At 37.4% G+C, this 19,447-nt stretch overlaps 1 protein-coding gene across 1 annotated transcript in view; it reads right to left on the bottom strand.

Moving 5' to 3' along the window:
• Positions 1-19,447, bottom strand: part of COG5 (component of oligomeric golgi complex 5) — a 361,274-nt gene that overhangs the window by 323,186 nt on the left and 18,641 nt on the right. Inside the window, exons 3-5 of the mRNA XM_027838594.1 lie at positions 12,650-12,707; positions 502-556; positions 347-416 (exon numbers count right to left, since the gene is read on the bottom strand). Of these exons, the coding sequence (XP_027694395.1) occupies positions 347-416; positions 502-556; positions 12,650-12,707 (183 nt within the window). The remainder of the gene's footprint in view (positions 1-346; positions 417-501; positions 557-12,649; positions 12,708-19,447) is intronic.

Here is a 19,447-nt window from a genome sequence, read left to right as displayed (position 1 = left end):
TACAACTGACAATTGACCATATGTATAACAATGTATTTAGAGAGAATCAGTATGAATCCTGATAAGTTTCTCAATTGATTACATATATAATTGCATACACAGCAAAAAGGAATAGGATTACCTTACTTGAAAGATTATTTGACTTCACCATTTTTTTGCACTGGATATACAGCTATGAGAAATGTATGTTATTTCCCTCCCTCTATAATCTCCTGTCATTCCACATTCATTAAAAACGCATTTCAACTAACCTTACTCTTGTACCTTTGTCTATTTACCACCAATAATTCAAAGTGGATAAGAATTTTGAACAAGAAAGAGTGGAAAAATTTATAAGACCACTTACCTGAAGCCTCGCCAGTTGTGCTGTGCGTGCTACTATTTTGTTGTATGGATCAACAATTTTAGCTTTAATCCTGGTAAAAAATAATAATATTTTAAAATAGCAGAAAACAAAAATGTCATGTTTCTATTCCCCTATGCTCTTGCACAACAACATACCTGTCAACAGCTCCCTGGAGGGCCCCAATTCTTGTCTGCATCATTTGAAGAACACCTAGAAAATAGTAACATTTTACATTTACTTTACAAAGTAGAAGATACGTCCTAAAAGAAATGAGATTGAAGATAGGAATGGCAGAATTTGAGTTAGAAGGAATCTTAGTAGCCATTTATTCCAACCCACTCCTGAAAGGAATTCCCACTATAACAAACCTGACAAGTGGTCATTCAGGCTTTATTTGAAGGTCTCTAGGAAGAAAGCTGCGAGGTGGTACAGTGGATAGAGTGCTGGGCCTGGAGTCAGGAAGACCTGAGTTCAAATCCAGCCTCAAGATATTTACTGTGTGACTCTTACCAAGTCACTTAACCCTGCTTGACTCAGTTTCCTCATCTATAAAATGAGCTGGAGAAGGAAATGGCAAACCACTCCAGTATCTTTGCAAAGAAAATATCAAATGGGGTCACAAAGAGTTGGACACAACTGAAAAACAACAAGGGAGAGGAAACACACACCTCTTGAGGCAACCCATTTTACTTCTGGATAGCCCGAACTGCTAGGATATTTTTGTTGACATCATTTTCTGGTTCTACCCTCAAAGATCAAGGTCGAGCTATTAGCCCCCTGTTCTGGTCCCCAGAATCTTCTCCAGAATAAACCAAGTCCTTGAACCAATCTTAATATGATACGGACTCAAGGCCCTTCATGATCCTACTTGTCCTAGATTAAGCAACTTAGGAAATGATAATAGTCAATGTCAATTTATGGCTTTTAAAAAAAATCTATTTCCTATTTTTCAAGAAGTTTAAAGAGGTTTGGTGAGAGTTGCCATAATTGGGTGTTACAGGTTTACATTTTTATTCTTTCTTCTAATTTGGTATTGATTTTCATTACTGCTCTAACGAGTTGTTAAAGTGACAACTGATTCAGAAAAGACTCCTATAGGGGCAGCTGGGTGACCCAGTGGATAGAGCACCAGCCCAGGAGTCCAGATTATTTGAGTTCAAATCCAGCCTCAGACACTTGACATTTACTAGCTGTGTGACCCTGGGCAAGTCACTTAACCCCACTGCCTAGCCCATTCCTATATCAAAAACCAATCATTTCTTGACTGTTAAACAGAATCATCCTTATTTTTGTAATGTTATTTAATACTATGTCTAACATATTTCAAATTTCTTCTTGAAGAAACTATTTATGACATAAAAATGAGGCTTCTTGTCTCATTTCTTCTAGCCTTTGCCCTCTCTCTTATTTCTTACTCCTGAGTCATGTTTTCTCAACATATTTTTTCTCTCCTTCTCTGTACCCAACATCTGCATTGATGTTAATGAGTATCAATGTACATGCTGATTTAAATTGGGAGGGTTATCAAGTTCTTTGTAGAATTTCTCTACCTCTAGCACTTATCTTGTTGCCCTGGCACAAAGTGGGTACTAATAAATGCTTGCTGACTGACTCCTCAGCCTCCACAATAAGTGCTAGAACATAAGCTGAAATTGTTTTCATGGTGGTCCTTTTGCACAATCTTATGATAAATTCTCTATTTAATGATCAAGTATCCTATGCAATGAATGTTTCCTGTTACTTTTGGGTGTACAATCAAATCAAGTACTTTGTTATTTGTCCTTTGTTCTAGAAGAGGACCCTCACATCAGGGAGGTTATGCCATGACATGCAAATGAATTGGATTTAAGTGAGGGAGGGCTGTGCAAAGCCACCAGCCTCACTTTCTCTTTTGGAGCCATCTGGGTCCAATGGACAGATATGGATAAGAACAATTGGAGATGGCCCAGAATGCAGTAGGGGGCCTTGGACTTTTCAAGCTAAGTTCTTTAACAGGTTTCAGTTTGCCTGAGTCAGTGCCCATTCAATGATTAAGATTTCATGAAAAAAATCAGGCAAAGAATAACCTCTTTAAAAGGTTATGGGAAAAGAAGACCTTCAGGATTTCTGGTCAAAACAGAAACAACTGTTGTTTACATTCGTTCTGAGCCAATTAGGGCCCTAAGGAGGCCCTCAAGGAGGCTCTCAAGTGTACATTTAGAAACATACCTAAGAGTGACCAAGTAGGGCTTGGTCTGGGATAAGAGTGATTTGGGGTTAAGGCTGGTCTTTAAGAGAAAAAAACAAAACAAAACAAAGGTTTCAGAGAAAAATTTACATTCCCTTTGGGCAGAGCACCAGCATACAAGGGTGTGATACCCTATGTGGAGCGAGAAGAAAGAAAAGAAAGTATTTTATTTGTGTTTCCAAGGAAACCCTGTGAACTGTCTTCCAATTAAGTGCAAGTTCCTTTTTTTCTGGTTTGATTTATCATAAGAATGTCAAGATTGACACTATTCAGTAGCTCTAGAAGTATGTCCAATTGTGGATCACTGGGCAAGGACTTCACATTTAGCATGCTAACAACCAATACAAATTAATGCTTAAAGAATTTCTGAAAGTTTTGTGATTCTTAGAAAAGTTTGCTTCCTTTCCTGACACTGTCACTTCCATCCCAGAATTTATGTTATAATGTCCCAAAAAGGAGCTTCCAAGATCTGTACGTTAGAAAGATAATTTTTTGGATTATTTGATCTTCTATAAGCTTACTCTCCATTAAAAAGCCCCTTATCTTTATCTTTTTACTTTTTATTAATCACCAACAATTCCTCCCAGCCCCTCTCACCTCCCTTTATTTATCCATTGGGGAAGGAGGGATGGGGAGGGAAGGAGAAAGGAAGAAAGAGAGAAAAGGAGAGAGGTAAGGAAGGAAGGAGGGAGGGAAGTTAAGTGACTCGCCCAGGATCACAGAGCTAGTAAATGTCTAAGATGAGATATAAACTCAGGTTTTCCTGATGTCAGGTCCAAAGTTCTATTGACTGTGCCACTTAGCCACTTCATTTAAATGAATCCTCACATCAAAAAATTCACACGTAACAAGTATGTGTTCATACATACATCAATGAATCCATGATCCCATCAATAAGTGTATTCTACAACAAGGCAGACTGCATTTCCTCTATGCCTTGCCATACAATTTGTATTCATTTTATCTATAACACAATTTGCATTAATTTTATCCAACAGATTCTCCACAGAGCATGCTGAAAGCATTTCTTTTGGCTTTTTTTTTTTTAACTTCTCATGGGTCTGAATATCCATACTTTCTCCCATATACCATTTCTTAGAAATAGTTATTGGAAATATGCTACAACCTACTTATTCCCAACATGCATCTCTTTATTGCATTATTATATGCCTTACTTAACATTAATAATCAGTAGATCAATGAACAAAGTTTTCTTCATTGGTATTTGTCAAGGAATCTTTTCTGATCTCTATACACACAGAAACATACCTATATATGACTTGTGAGAAAACTTTCATTTCTAGATCTATGATCCTACATGCATGAAACTCCTTGTTGGGGAAAAGTCTTTAAATCTCTGAGTCATACAAGGTGGCACAGTGGAAAGAGATTGGACATGAAGTCAGGATGACCTACATTCAAATCCTACCTCAGACACTGTGTGATCTGGTCAAGTCACTCAGCCTATTTGTCTCAGTTTCCTCATCTGTAAAATGGTGATAATAATAACTCCCAAAGTTGTTGTGAAGATAAAATGTAAAGTATTTTACAAACTTTAAAGTGCTATATAAATGATGGCTATTATTGTTATCAATATTAATATTCTTCTCTGTATATCCCAAAAACTATGGGATGAGATGGGGGTGCACAGTATAAATATATATGTGTAAAAACTAATGTAAATATATACATACACTCCAAATACATTTTTCTCTTCTCATAGGTGATGTGGTCTAGCCAAATTAGCCCTCTTTCCACAAGATGAAGGGAACCACATATAATAAGTATTCAAAAAACATAAAATAAGTATTCTGCTTACCCTAGAATGACATAACTGAAAAAAAAGTCCAGGTCTTCTACACCACAGTGTTTAAACAGTGCTAGCCTTGCCCCTCCACGCCTGGGTCATTCAGAAGCAACCCACGCTTCTGGACAAGTAGAGTATCCTGAAACCACTATATATGCTGCTGCTTCTCTCAATAACAAAAGAGACTTGAATGGCTAGGCAAAGCAGATTAGCACATGTGCATTTGTATGCTTTCTGTGTGTATCACTGGTAGTTAAAATATTATTAATATATCAATTAATAACATAATGCAGAGCAGTATTACTGTACTTGAGAACCAAGACTAGACTAGCTATATATCAGAAAGCATCTCAAGTGTACATTTAGAAACATACCTTGTTACAAAGAAAGTTATTTAATCTTTTCTGACCCATGTTCAGATGATGCAAGGTAGCACATAAGTTAAATTTTGACAAAAATAAAATACATGTTGATGTATAAATCCTTAACCAATAAGTAAATAACCTCAATCAATACATTAAAAAAGAAAGGAATCCCTAAAAAAGAAAATCGGTCACATTACATACAAATATGTAATGAAAAACTCTTAATTTGAATTTCTACTCATTATTCATCTGCATAACACCCTCAGAATTACAATACTAATATATCAAATTATGGATTGTTAAACCGTCAGTTAAACAAGTTAAATAGCATAATAACGGGGCAGCTAGGTGGTGCAGTAGATAAAGCTCCAGCCTTGGAGTCTGAAGGACCTGAGTTCAAAACTGGCCTCAGACACTTGACACTTACAAGGTGTGTGACCCTAGGCAAGTCACTTAACCTCAATTGCCTCACCAAAAAAATAAAAAAATAAAAAATAAATAAAAAATAAATAAATAGCATAATAAAACATAAAGGATAATGCATTATTTACCTACTATATGAAAATAACAAAAGTATTATTTTTGCAAAATTACATTTTAGCATTAAATAAATCAAAACTCAAAATTTACTTTGTTTCTTGAAAAGACAGTTCTATGTCTACTGGTATTCAAACAACATAATCAAATCACTTGCATAGAAAATATTGTTTCTGGTCATGAAATAGAATTATTGTTGTTATGAAGGGATTCCCATACCAACAAAATCATAGCTCCTCCAAATATTGATAGATTAATATTATTAATAATGATACTTCATATTTTTATGCTCTAAAGTTTACTAAGTATTTTTCTCACAATAACAATGATATACATGGCACATTGAGTTTAAGTATATTGACCAAGTAGATACTTTGCTTTACATTGTTTGCATTACATTGTTCAAAATAAACAAGAGCTAACAGAGTATTAGAAATAAAATTACAGCTTATGTACCAATCAGTATCTATTGCAGAGGACAGAGAAGCAGAGCCAGAATACAAAAAACCAAGAGCCTTAACTGATCTTCCCAACTTCTGTGCAAAGCTGGACCCGGGGAAAGATGCATCCCCCCCCTCAAAAAAGTAGGAAAGTATGATTGTGAATCAAGAAATGAAAAAGGCCAAAGATGACTAAATACTCACATGCTTCACATTTGAACATCAAGGGGAGTTAGAAGTGGCAAGCACTGATGAATGTCAGAAAAAATTAAGAGACAGGCAGGAAAGTTCTGGTTAAAATGAGTAATTTCAGATTCATCTACCTCAGTCCACTAAGATTTTGCACATTTAATTGGAGAAAAATATGTATGTATGTATGTATGTATGTATGTATACACACACACACACACACAAACACTTGTAGGATAAATACAAAGTAGGAATTTAGAAAGAGAAAACACTGGCAATTGGGAGATCACAAAAGGCTACCTGTCCAAGGTGAAGCTTGAGCTAAGTACCGAAGAAATGAAGAGATTCTATGAGAGGGAGGTGAGGAAAGAGTGCATTTCAGGCATGGGGGAGAGGCAGTGCAAACCCCAAGATAAGAGATGAAATATTGTGTGTGAAGAATAAAGAGAAGATTGTAGAGTGTGGAAAAGGGAATAGTATACAATGAGGTTATAAAGGGAAGTGGGCACCAGACTCTGATTGGTTGTCCTCTCTGCTGAGATCTGGTCATGCCTCACCAATTAATCCACTAGAATCTTTTATATATATCTAAACTCAATGTATCCAAAAGAAAGTTCATTACCTTCCCCTCAAACTTGCTCCTTCTCCAAATCTGCCTTTTTCTCTTGAGAGCTCCACCATCCTTCCAGTCACTCAGGTTTACAATCGGGAAGTCATTAATTCTGTCCTCTCCCTCACTAGCTTATCCAATCAGCCTCCAAGTCTTGTGAACTGCACATTCACAATGTCTCACATCTGTCTCCTCCTCTTCATTCACATATCTACTGCCCAGTTTCAAAGTCCTCAATAGCTATACTTCTGCAACTGACTCATAACTGGTCTCACAGTCTCCAATCTCCCTAAACCTGACCATTCTCCTCCACACAGCACCAAAATAATCTTCCTAAAGCACAGGCCTGACCATATAATTCCTCTGCTTAAGAATCTTTAATGGCTCCCTTCTGCCTTTAGATTAGTAGCAGACTTCAGGGATTGGCATTTAAAATCCTAAACCAAGGAATTGTAAGCCTACCTTTCCAGGCTTATTTCACACTAATCCTCTTTACAATTTCTGGGCAATTGGTTAATTTAATATTATTACTAGAATTCCTATTTTCCACCTCTAAGGCTCTATATAGGCTGCCCTCCATGCTTAAAATACATTCCATACTTACGTTGCCCTGGGATTTAGTGTATAAAGAGTCCGGTGAGGAAAAACTGTCAAGAACATGTAATAGCTGCCTTTCATACATAGCAATAGTTTTTGTGTTTTACTTTAATTCTGGTTTTAAACATTACAATACTGTATTGGTTGCGTATGAATTTAGTAGAAATGGTCTACCCATGACACAAACTGGGAGGAACAACTAACATGGTGGATGACAGTCAAGATTAAAAAAGATCCTGACAAGCCAGAACCAAAGAATACAATGAAACTGAGTAGGGATGAAAGTGAAGCCCTATCAAAAAAAAAAAAAACTAAATTCAATAAAATGGAGAATGCTTACCCAGATGGCAATTTGCCTAGAAAAGATCTAGGAGTTTTAGCAGATGGCAGACTCCACAGGAGTCAAAATTAACATAATCTTTGGCTGAACTAAGAGAGACAGAGTGTCCAGGTCTAGAGAGTTAATAGTTCTGTTGGATTCCGACCTTGTCTAAAAATCTCTGCAATATAGCAGGAAAATGTCCAGAAGAGCCAACTATGGTTAGTTTTTTTCTATAAGCATCCTTTGAAGGGCCTAGGGATATGTAACCTGGAGAAGAAGTGTGGGAGGTGTGGGAGGTGTGGGAGACATGACAGCTGTCCTCAAGTATATGAAGGGCTGTAATATGGCCCCTGAGAACAATACCAAGAGCAAGAGTGTGTGTGTGTGTGTGTGTGTGTGTGTGTGTGTGTGTGTGTGTGTGTGTGTGTGTGTGTGTGTGTGTGTGGTGGGAGGAGGGGAAGGGCCAGCAAAGAGGCAAACTATGGATTGATGTAACAAAACAATGGAAAAGTAGAAGTGGCAGCCTTGGAACATATTGAGTTCCCTCTCACTAGAGGTCTTCAAGAACAACCTCTATTCAAGTACAATGTAGTAAGGACTCCTGTTCAGGTACAGGTTAGACTAGGTAGCCTCGGAGGTCCCATGTGTGACAGATGTCCTTAGCTTCCTTCAATACTTGCTTTTCCGATTCCTCTAGTCCCTAGTGTCCTCTCCTTCAAATTGCACTGTACTTCATTACTTGTTTACATAGAGTAGCCTCTAGCAGGACATAAATTCCTATAAAATATGAACAGTTTTTCCTTCTTATTTTAGTTTCATTTGTCTACCAATAGGCTGCCTTATAATTACTCTGTGCTTAATAAATACATTGAATTTTTTTTATCAGTCAACCAAGCAAAGAGCATTTATTAAATACTTACTAAGTGCCAGGTACAGTGCTGGGAAGATAAAGAAAAAGCAAAAAAGCAATTTTGACACATTCGCTGATGAGTGTGACACTGTGAAAACTACACTGAGTCCCAAACGTTCCAGAAACCCCTCATTGAGATCCACAGTCACTCACTAAAGAGCCATTCACATCAGGAGAACCTAGCAAATAAAACATGCACAGATCAGATTATGACATGCAATCAGATGGACAACCAGGTGAATTAATCTTCCAGAATATACTTCTAAGGCAGGTGCTATTAACTGGGTCCAGAATTTAATGAGAGAAAGAGATTAAGCTATATTGCATTTCAGAAATTGATGAGACCAAGCTGCTGTCCACCACAAAAACTCATCTTTCAAAAACCAATATTCCCCCAATTATACTTTATGGCTTAGAATCATGAAAAACCACAATAAAAAATCAGAATTAAAGGTAACCCAAGGGGAAATTGAAAAATCCATTTGGGGTTTTTTAAGTAGGCTAATGCATATGAGCAGTGACAACTTCCACACAAAAATGGCATTAAAAAAAACATCAGAGACATACATATGTGACCAGAAAAGAAGATGAGCCAGTCACACAGTAAGAGTAAAGAAAATTAATCCTGAGTGCTGCCCTGGTCTCCACAAAACAGTAAAACAAACAAAGAAAAATCTCCATTGCATTGGGTAGATCTTCTAGAAGAGATTTAGGGAAAGACATGGAAAAACCACATAGAATGAAAATGGACTAATGGTCTGTGATCTACACTAATAGGGGAATTACAAACATTGATACAACCCAATTATCAAAATACTGATCAAGCTGAGTCCTTCAAGGACTCAATACATTTTCCAGATAATAAAAAAGAGCACTGCTCCCTGTGTCAGGAAACAGGGCTTCAGATGCTGCCTACATGATACATGTATGAGTGGAGCAAGTCACTTAACTTCATGGGGCCTCAGTTTTCTCCTCTGTAAAATCAGAGAGTAGAACTAGATGACTGCTGAGGACCCAGCTAGCTACAGACCTATAATCGTACAGGTTTGGATTTTTTTGGATGAGACCTGTGACTCCATGGTTATAAAACTCCCTCTATTGCACTGAAGAGCAGCAACTGTTCTGTAAACTACAGTCTGAGAGCATTGTCTGAGGTACTGAGAGATTAAATGTTCTTCCTAGGTTTACACAGCTCGTACATGTTAGAGGAGGGATTTGAATGTAGGTCAAGATTAGGATTACTGACAAGGCCAAAAGTTATTATCAAATTTATCATTTATGATAAGCAGCTTAATTTTATCTGGACAGAACAACAAAAACAAAAACTCATTAAAATGCCATACAGTAGACAAGGCACTGGATTTGGAAGTGAAGGATACAAGTTGGAATCCCAAATCTTCCACTTGTTGGGTAACCTGGGGCAAGTAATTTACCTGCTCTGGGCCTTAGGAAATTGTTAGGAAGTTAGATTTTATGACCTCTAAAGTCCTTTCAAACTTTAACCAAACCAAAATAAAATAAGAGTGACTCAGAAAAATGAAAATCCTTAGGCACCCTTTGCACTAAACTTTTACTGCAGAATGGCCACTTTAGTAAGAGACAGATATCTATGTTATCCAAGGGAGAGACTTGACTTAGGTAGAGAACCTAAACCAGCTGTCATCACTACTAGTTACCACAGAAAACTCAATCATGACAGTAATTCAGTCAGTCAGTCAATAAACATTTATTAAGCTCCTACTATATTCCAGGTACTATGCTAAGTGCTGGAGATACATAAAAGGCAAAAGACAATCCCTGCTCTCAAAGAGTTCACAATCTAATGGGGTAAACAATGTGCAAACAGCTTTGTACAAACACACCATACATATGAAAAATAGAAAATAATCAACTGAGCGAAGGCACTAGAATTAAAGAGGATCAGGAAAGGCTTCCTGTTCAAGGTGGCATTTTAACTGAGATTTGAAAGAAGCCAGAAGACAGAGATGAGAAGGAGAGCATTTCAGGCCTGGGGACAGCCAATGAAAATGCCCAGAGCCAAGGGATAAAGTGTATTGTTCAAGGAACAGCAACGAGGCCAGTATCAGTGGAATGAAGAATATGTGGTAAGGAATATGTTATAAAAAGATGAGAAAGGTAGGAGGTCCCTAGATTATGAAGGGCTTTGAATGCCAAATAGAGGATTTGGTATTTAATCCTGGAGGTAACAGGAAGCTACTAGAGTTTACTAAATAGGGAGGTGACATGGTCAGATTTTCCCTTTAGGAAAATCACTTTGGCAATTGAGTAGAGGATGGACTGGAGTGGCAAAAGACTTGTGGCAGGCAGACCAACCAGGAAACTACTGCAATAGTCCTGGTGCAAGGAGATGAGGGCCTGAACTAGGATGGTGGCAGCGTCAGAGAGGAGAGGGAGGCATTTGTTATAAAGGCAAAACTGACCAGCCCTGGAAATAGATTGGATGTGGAGATGACATACGGTAAGGAGTCAGGTAGGACACTCAGGCTGGGAGCCTGGGTGACTGGGGGAGGTGGTACCTTCAACAGTAACAGGGAGTTTAAGAAGGCAAAGGATAATGAGTTCAGTTTTGGACATGGTGAGTTTAAGATGTCTACCAGACATCCAATTAGGGATGTCTAATAGATAGTTGGAGCTGTGAAAGTAGAGGTAAGCAGAGAGATTAGAGGTAGATTAGTAGATCTGAGAATCATCAGTACAGAGATGATAACTGAATCCATAGGAGTTGATGAGTTTAAGTGAAATAGTATGAACGAGAAAGAAGAGGGCCTAGGACAGAGCTCTGTGAGATAACCACAACTGAAGGGCATGACCTGGATGAAGATCCAACAAAATAGAATGAGAAGTGGTCTGAGAAAAAAGAAGAGAATAAAGTTCTAAAAATCAAGAGAGAAGAGAATATGAAGGAAAAGAGGATGGTGAACAGTGTTAAAAGTTTCAGAGAAGTCAAGAAGAATATGGACTCAGAAAAGAAGATTGACTTTGACAATTAGGGATTTTTGCTAACTTTGGAAAGAGCAGTTTCAGTTGCATGATAGGGTCAAAAGCCAAACTGGAGAGAGTTATGAAGAAAGTGAGAGGAGAAGAAGTGGAAGTACCTAGGGTAGACAGCCTTCTCAAGGAGGTTAGCCACAAAAGGGAGATGAGATACGGAATGATACTGGAGATGGGTGGATCAAGTGGGAGTATTTTGAGGATGGGAAAGATACAGGCATATTTTTAGGAAGTATGGAAGCAGTCAGTGAACAAGGAGAAATTAAGGATAAATGAGAGAGTGGAGATAAAAGAAGAGGCAATTTGCTGGAGGAGACAGGATGGAATGAGATCACTTGCACATGGTAGAGGGGTTGGCTTTAGCAAGGAGAAGTGCTATTCCCATCTCATGTGATGAGTCATGTAACACAGGAGTAAAAGAGGAGATAGTGGCAAAAGGTACCTGGGTGATGGTGGGGAGAAAAGGGAGCATTCAGTGAATAATCTCAGTTTTTTCTGTAAAATATAGGCAAGGTTCTCAGCTGAAAGGGTGGAGAAGCCATAGGAAGTTTGAGGAAGGATGAAAAGGTTTGAAAGAGTTAGTGTGGTACATGGAATAGTGAGTGGATAAGGGAGGTATAGGAGGACTGCCTTGCAGCATTTAGGGCTCAGTTGAGGTGACACAACATAAATTTGTACTGTTTTGTTTCATAGTTCTTTCACATATCAAGAAAGGAAGGAAAGAAAACTATCTCCTTTGTTAGATCTTAAGTTCTCAGATAGGGCCTATATATTATTTGTCTTTGTATCTGGATCAATATTAAATACTAAATAGGTAGTTAGTGATGAATCAATGAATGCACTTCAAGAGCACAGACTCCCAAAGGACATACTAAACATACATAAAATCTGCAAGACATCTAAATTTTTTAGCTTCAAGTGAAATTCTTGAGAGTAAGTACATATTACATAAATCAGCTTTCCATTTTGCAGAAATAGGAAGTGAGATGCTTCCTGATGCTAAATTCTCAAGTGGATTAGCAAATGAAAAGAAGAATTTGTAATTGAGTAGAGAAAAGTGAGAAATTTTTGTTTTTATCATTTTATAATTCCTGAAATAATCTTTGTTATTTTGCTATGTGATTCTTAAGTTTAGGTGGGATTCTAAATGACAGAACAAGAAATGTTCCTGTGAAATGATCTACTACAACACAACTTTATATTCTATCCTGCCTGCAAAGCAAACTACACATAAATAATAAGTTTAAATTCTTATTCAAAAAATTGTTAATAGTTAATGAAACATACCTTCTAAAGATTCAATCCCTGTTGCTTGCGCCAATAAATCTTCATGCCTTGCAACTACCTGAAAAATAAGAATCAATGAGTAGCATTTACTTTGAATGCCAAATAGAGAAATACACAAAAAAAAAACTTAAATGTCCTTGGGCTTTCCAGTCAAGATGGCTACTTGAACAGAGATAGACAGCTCTGTGCCTACAATACCTCACTCCGGCAAAAACTAAAATTTGCATTAGACCCAATAATAATCAAGAAATCAAAAGAAAAACTGTATTAAGTGACTTCTTCTATTCTAGAACTGAATAAAAAAATCAACTAGAAGCCCAGAAGAAATAGAAAATGCAACCACCAGCAAAGCCAAAGTCAGTGTAGGGAAAACAAGCCAGCATAATCCCAAGATGACTAGATATATGCCAATATAGCTTGTCCTGTGTCCAGATCCAGCAAGGGCAAAAGGGCCAACACACACCCTCTACTCTGGCCTTGAGAAAGCTATAGGGAACAGGAGCATTGAAACTGAATCACCTCAAGCCCATGGGCTCTGAAGTTCTGTTCTGAGATGCCATAAAAGGCCCTGAAAATCTAGCACTCTAAACCTCCAAGACTGGCGAGCGGGAGGTCTAATCCCATAAAGTAAAAGGCAGTACAGTAACTTAGGGAGCCTAGGTCAAAATCAATGTGGACTAAACCAACTAAAACACAGCAGGGGGCAGAGCTTGGTCCTGGGACGAGAGTGGGGGACTCCCAGTTTAGGAACTAAATAAAGCTGGTGAGATAAGTAAACCAAAGAAGAGACAAACCAGTGTTAAAAACTCCTGTATATCTAGAGCTCCCCAAAAAGGAGAAGGTAACTATAATTACTGCAAGCAGAATTTCAAAGGAAAAAAATAGATTTTCTGTAAGGACTACATGAAGACAAAGAAGAAATAACACAAAATTTAAAAAATAAAATAAATGCTCTGGAGATAAAAATTGGAGGAAAAATTAATAGAAGAAAAAACGATAAACCTTATCTAAGTAACTGACTCTATGAAAACAAGAATAAGACCAAACAAAAAGCAATGATTCCATGAGATTACAAATACTAAAACAAAATGAAAAGATTGAAAGAAAATAAGAAAATCTAGGATACATGTTTTAAAAACAACTGACCTGCTGGTCAAGGAGACATGATGTATCAATCACTAGCCTCCTTGAAAACCATGATCTTTTTTTTTAAAAGCCTGGATACTAAGTTTCCAGAAATCAAAAATGAAAACTGCCCAGATTCATTAAAAGCAGAAAACAAAACAGAAAGAGAAAGACTCTATTGATAATCACCTGAAAGAAACATCAAAAGAAAAAATTCCAGGAATGTCATAAACAAAATCTTGGGAGCTCTTGGTTTGCCCTGTGTCCAGAGGCAGCAAGAGCAAAAGTGCCAACATTGAAGGAGTTAAGTTAGGAAAAAAGTGGGTCCTGAGGTGGACTAAGGATTTTAAGAGAGGAAAGAGAAGGGAGGATAATTAATAACAACAACAACAACAACCCTATATGCTCTTTATAAATATTATCTCTTTTTATCCTCACAACACCTCTAGGCCTCCTCACAACACTATTTTACAGATGAGGAAACTGAGACAAGCAGAGGTTAAATGATTTGTCCAAAGTCACACAGTTAGTAAGTATATGAAGCCAGATTTGAACTCAGGTCTTTCTGACTCCAGACCCAGCACTCTAACCACTGTACCACCTTGACTCCTCTCATTAAATTAATTAAGTAAGTAATAGATAGATAGATAAATAAATAAAAGGAATAATAGGGAAGTTTGAGAGGGAGGAGGATAATGAATTCAGTTTTGGACATGTTGAGTTTCAGATATCTACAGGACATCCAATTAGGGATGTCTAAGAAACGGAGATGCAAGAATAGAGGTCAGCTGAGAGATTAGGGCTATATTAGTAGATTTGAGAATAGTATAGAAAGAAGAAGAAGGTGGAGGATATAACTTGCTACATTCATAATTGTCACACCACCTATATGTGGAAAACCCTCAAGGTTTTTCTAGGACCTTCTCCACTATTTCTGCATTCTATCACATGTTGAGCTCATCAAACGGGCTTAATTATCTTCTCTATGCAAATAACTCTCAAACCCATATATTCAGCCCTTATTTCTCTCTGGAGCTCCAGATACACATCTACAGCGGTTTATTGGATATTTCAGAGTGAATTGCCACAGGAATCTTAAATTCAACATGTCCAAAACTGAACTCATTATCTTTTCCTCTGATTCAACTCTCTTGCGAACTTCCATATCTCTGTCAAGAGCACCATTATCCTCCCAACAAATCAGGTTCACAACTTCAGGGTTATCCTTGATCCCTCACCCTCCTCACTCCACATATTCAATTTGTTGCCAGATTTTGTCATTTCTACTTCTACAATATCTCTCACATCATTCCCCTTCTCTCTACTCAAACTGCCACCACGCTGGTTCAGGCATTCATCAACTCAGTCCTGAATACTACAACAGCTTCCTAATTGCTCTCCTTTCTCTAATCCATCCTCTCCACAAATGCTCAAATGATTTTCCTAAAGTATAGGTCTGACCATTTCACTCCTTTACTCAGCAAATTCCAGTGTTCTCTGTTGCCTCCAGGGCCAAACATTAGCTCCTCTGTTTAGCTTTTAAAATGCTTTGTAACCTGATCCTAAACCATTTCCCCAACTTTATTATTCTTCTTTCCATAGTCTACAATACATCCAAAATGGCCTCAGGACACTCCATCTTCCATCTCTGTGCCTTTGCACTAGCAGTCCCTCATACCAGGAACACACTCCCACCTCACCTCCACCTCGCAGAAGCCTTTGTTTCTTTCAGCATTCTACTCAAATGTCACCTTCTACATGAGCCTTTCCAGATTCTCCCCAGCTCCTAATGCTTGCCTCCCTACCCCTCTAATAAAAAAAAACAAATTACTTTGTATTTCTTTTATGCCCACTTAAAGGAAGGGACCAAGCTACGAATGGTTTTAAAAACCAAAAATAGGATTTTTATATTTGATCCTGGGAGCCACTGAAATTTACTGAGTGGTGACATAAACTGCCCAGCACTTTAGGAAAACAGTTTTGGTATATGAGTGGAGGATGGATTGGAGTTGGGAAAGACTAGAGGCAGGACAAAACACTATTCCAATAGTTCAGACACGAGGGGAGGAGGGCATTGATGTGGTGGTGGTGTCAGGATAGAAAAAGGAGCATGAGAGATGTTGTGATCAAAAGGACATGGCAACTGGATGGACTTCAGGAATAAGAAAAAGTAAGGAGTTGAAAATGACACCCAGGTTATAAATCTGGTTGACCAGGAGAATAACGATGCCCTTCACAATAAAAAGAAAGTTAGGAAGCAGAAAAAGCTTGGGAGGAATAACAGATAATGAGTTAAGTCTTAGACATGCTGAGACATGTCCATCAGGCAGTTCAAAATGTGATGAAAGGTCAGGAGTTAGAGTTTAGGATAAAACGAGTAGATCTAAGACTCATTTGCAAAAAGATACTTGAAGGGGCGGCTAGATGGCACAGTGGATAGAGCACCAGCCCTAGAGTCAGGAGGACCTGACTTCAAAATATGGTCTCAGACCAGAGACTTGACACTTACTAGCTGTGTGACCCTGGGCAAGTCACTTAACCCCAACTGCCTTGCCAAAAAAAAAAAAAGATACTTGAACTTATGGAGGCTGATGAGATTATCAAATAAAATTGTATAGAGAGAAAATAAAAACAAAATTTTGGGGGACACCCCAAGTTAGTAGGTCTAACCTGAATGAAGATCTAGCAAACAAAATTGAGGAATAATGAGACAAGTGAAGAACCAGGAGAAAGCAGTGTCCTGAACACCTAAAAAAGAGAGAGACTGACTACAATGTTTCAGAGAGGTCAAGAAGAATGAGGATAAAGAAATCTAATCGCTATTTGATTTGGCAATTAAGAGATCATAGAAACTTTGGAGAAAACAGATTCAGTTGCATGATGAGCCAAATTGCTGACTGGACTGAGGAAGAGAATGAGAGGACAGAAAGTGGCAGCACCTAGTGCAGACTTTTTTTAGGTAAGAAGGGAAGGATATAAGACAATAACCAGTGGTAATGCTCATATTAACTGAGAGGAAGTTTTTGTTGTTGTTGTTTTAAGAATGCAGGAGCCATGGGCGTTATTTGTAGATAACAGGGAAGGAACCAAAACAACAAAAATCTGTGAGAGAATGGGAATGATGAAGACGAACAATCTGCTGGAGAAGACTGTAAAAGTCAGAAGGGGGCATGTAGAAAGAATTGCCTTGGCAAAGAGGAGAGCAACCTCTTCATGTGAAACAGGTAAAGGAGGAGATAGTTGGAGATGTTCAAATGATGTGAGCTGAGAAGTTAAGATGAGAATGAAAGAAAAGGAAGTAAGGACAGCCGTTACAGTCATCCAAATTTCCTGCTCCTAATGCTGGGCTGCTGACTATTGTTGAAGTCACAAAATCAAGCTGAATGCAAAGATTAGCAATCCATGGTATATAACCACAGCTGTTCCCTCACTGCTATTGCATCATCCATCAATGTAGACATGACAGAGTTCACCTATAAACTAGATAGCAGGGGAAGTCAAGCAGCTAGAAAATTGAAAGAGCAAGGACAAAGCAGTAGAGAAAAGATAGCAGCAGAGATGCTGTAGGTGATATCATTCTCTTGAGTGAATTAATGATTCCCTAGGTTCATAATTCTTATATGTGAATTTATACTAAATGAAGCATGTCTATATTCCAGCAAGAAAGAGAAGGCAATAAGTCTTATTTTCAAACAAAAGTTGTGATTTCCAAACTTTGCTATGTTACTATTATATTTTTTCCTAAAATGTCAGCACAGCCACTGAATGTAAAAATATGAAAAAGAACCTTTAATAAAGCCACTAAATAATATAATCAAAAATATTCCAAAACTTAGCTGTTAGTAACATTCTTCATAAAGTAGACTATGCTATGATACTTTTAATTTAAATAATTATGTAAGTCAGTAGCCAAGAAGACTCAATTTAATCTTTTTTCTACATATATAACCTCAATATGTATTCTTCACAACTCAGAGACAGATTTAAGCTTTATTTTTAGAAGGTACATACTATAAATTTTAAAGCATTGATTTGGGGAACTTGGGGCATTAATTTTTCATCTCTATCAGAAAAGTGAATGATTATTTTAATTCCCAAAGTTTAGTAAAATAGACAATTAAGAAGTAACTAAGAAATAAACTATCTCTAAATCAACATGGACATTTGTAAGACATTTTTTGCTATGATATATTTGAATGTCAACCATTGGGAGCAAAAATTGACATACCTAAGCACTGTATTCGGCCAACTTTTCTTCAACAACAAAAATACATGACAAAATCAGGGCACATAATTTTAAATTGTAACCACTTTTGCTATATGTGTTGAACATAGTGTTTTAAAAAAAAAATAAGACTATTTTAGACAAATTAGGATGAGAAACTTAAAACACTAGAATGTTCAGCTAAGTAATTTTTCATTCTTTTTCAATTTGTAACCTGGAAAAAGGAAATTCTTTCAATTCTCAAAATAAACTGTCAATTTATAATTCTACCTGTACAAACATGATCCAATCCAATTAATATTTATTAAGCATCTATGACATGCCTGGTACTGTGCTAGGCACTGGGGATACAATCAATAAAAAGAAAGCTAGTCCCTGCCTTCAATAGTAAGGTTGTTGAATCTAATGTGGAAGACATTACAGAATCTATCTAATCTATCTAATGTGGAAGACAACACAGAAAAGCAGACAGGAAAGCTGGGGGAAGGGAGGCCAGGGGAAATATCAGGGAGTATGGTATTCTATGGAGTTGAAAGAGTTCTACAGAGCAGGAGATGCAAAACAGTGTGATATTTGAGCCCAGTTTCTACCCTTTAGAAAGGAAGGCACTGGGAGGAGTTTGGTACTCTGACCTTCAGCCCTCCCAACAGAGGAGATAGGATGCTGTAGAGTCAATCAAGGTTTGAGTTAGCAACATGGTGATGAGGTAAGTGATGAACTTACCCTGGGAAGGGTATCTCATTCTATGGAGTTGAAACAAGGCAAGGCAGGAGATGCAAATGAAGCTACTTTGCTCTTAAAAATTAAACAATTACTTCAACCATTCTGACGAACATAGATGATTTAAGTGACTTCAATGAAAGTGCCAACTGTACTTAACTCCCCGGGTTAAAATACAAACACACTTGTAAAATACAAATGCAATTTTTCTTGTCAATAGCCACCAATAGCCTGGAAAAAAAGGCAGAATCTACGGGAAAACAAACTAACAGCATGGGATAATTCAAAAACACACTAAATTATTTTTCCTTTCTGAGGTTATCTGCTTAGCATGACAAGTATAAAGATTTTTTTTAAATGTACAAAAAGTTGCACTTATAAAAACACATAAAATGGTGCAGTGGATACAGCATCGGCCCTGAAGTCAGGAGGACCTGAGTTCAAATCCGAGCTCAGACCGAACACTTGACACTTACTAGCTGTGTGACCCAATTGCCTAAAAATAAAAAAAAATTTTAAAAAATACATAAAATGAAGGCTTGTTATTTACATTCTCAAAGGATTCTAAGACTCCTTTACATTGTGGTCATTCCCAGTATATTAGAAATATTGGTTGACAGATCATTAACTCTTTATCAGAGACTGGAAAGAAAGGAAACAGAAATAAAGATGGCAATAATAATTCACATTTGCATAGGAATTCTAAGTTTACAAAATACTTTTCCTCA

This window comes from Vombatus ursinus, unplaced genomic scaffold (assembly GCF_900497805.2).
Source record: "Vombatus ursinus unplaced genomic scaffold, bare-nosed wombat genome assembly UNPS02014830.1, whole genome shotgun sequence".
NCBI lineage: Eukaryota > Metazoa > Chordata > Mammalia > Diprotodontia > Vombatidae > Vombatus > Vombatus ursinus.
Note: the sequence above shows the minus strand (reverse complement) of the source record. Positions and strands in the feature narration are given on the sequence as shown.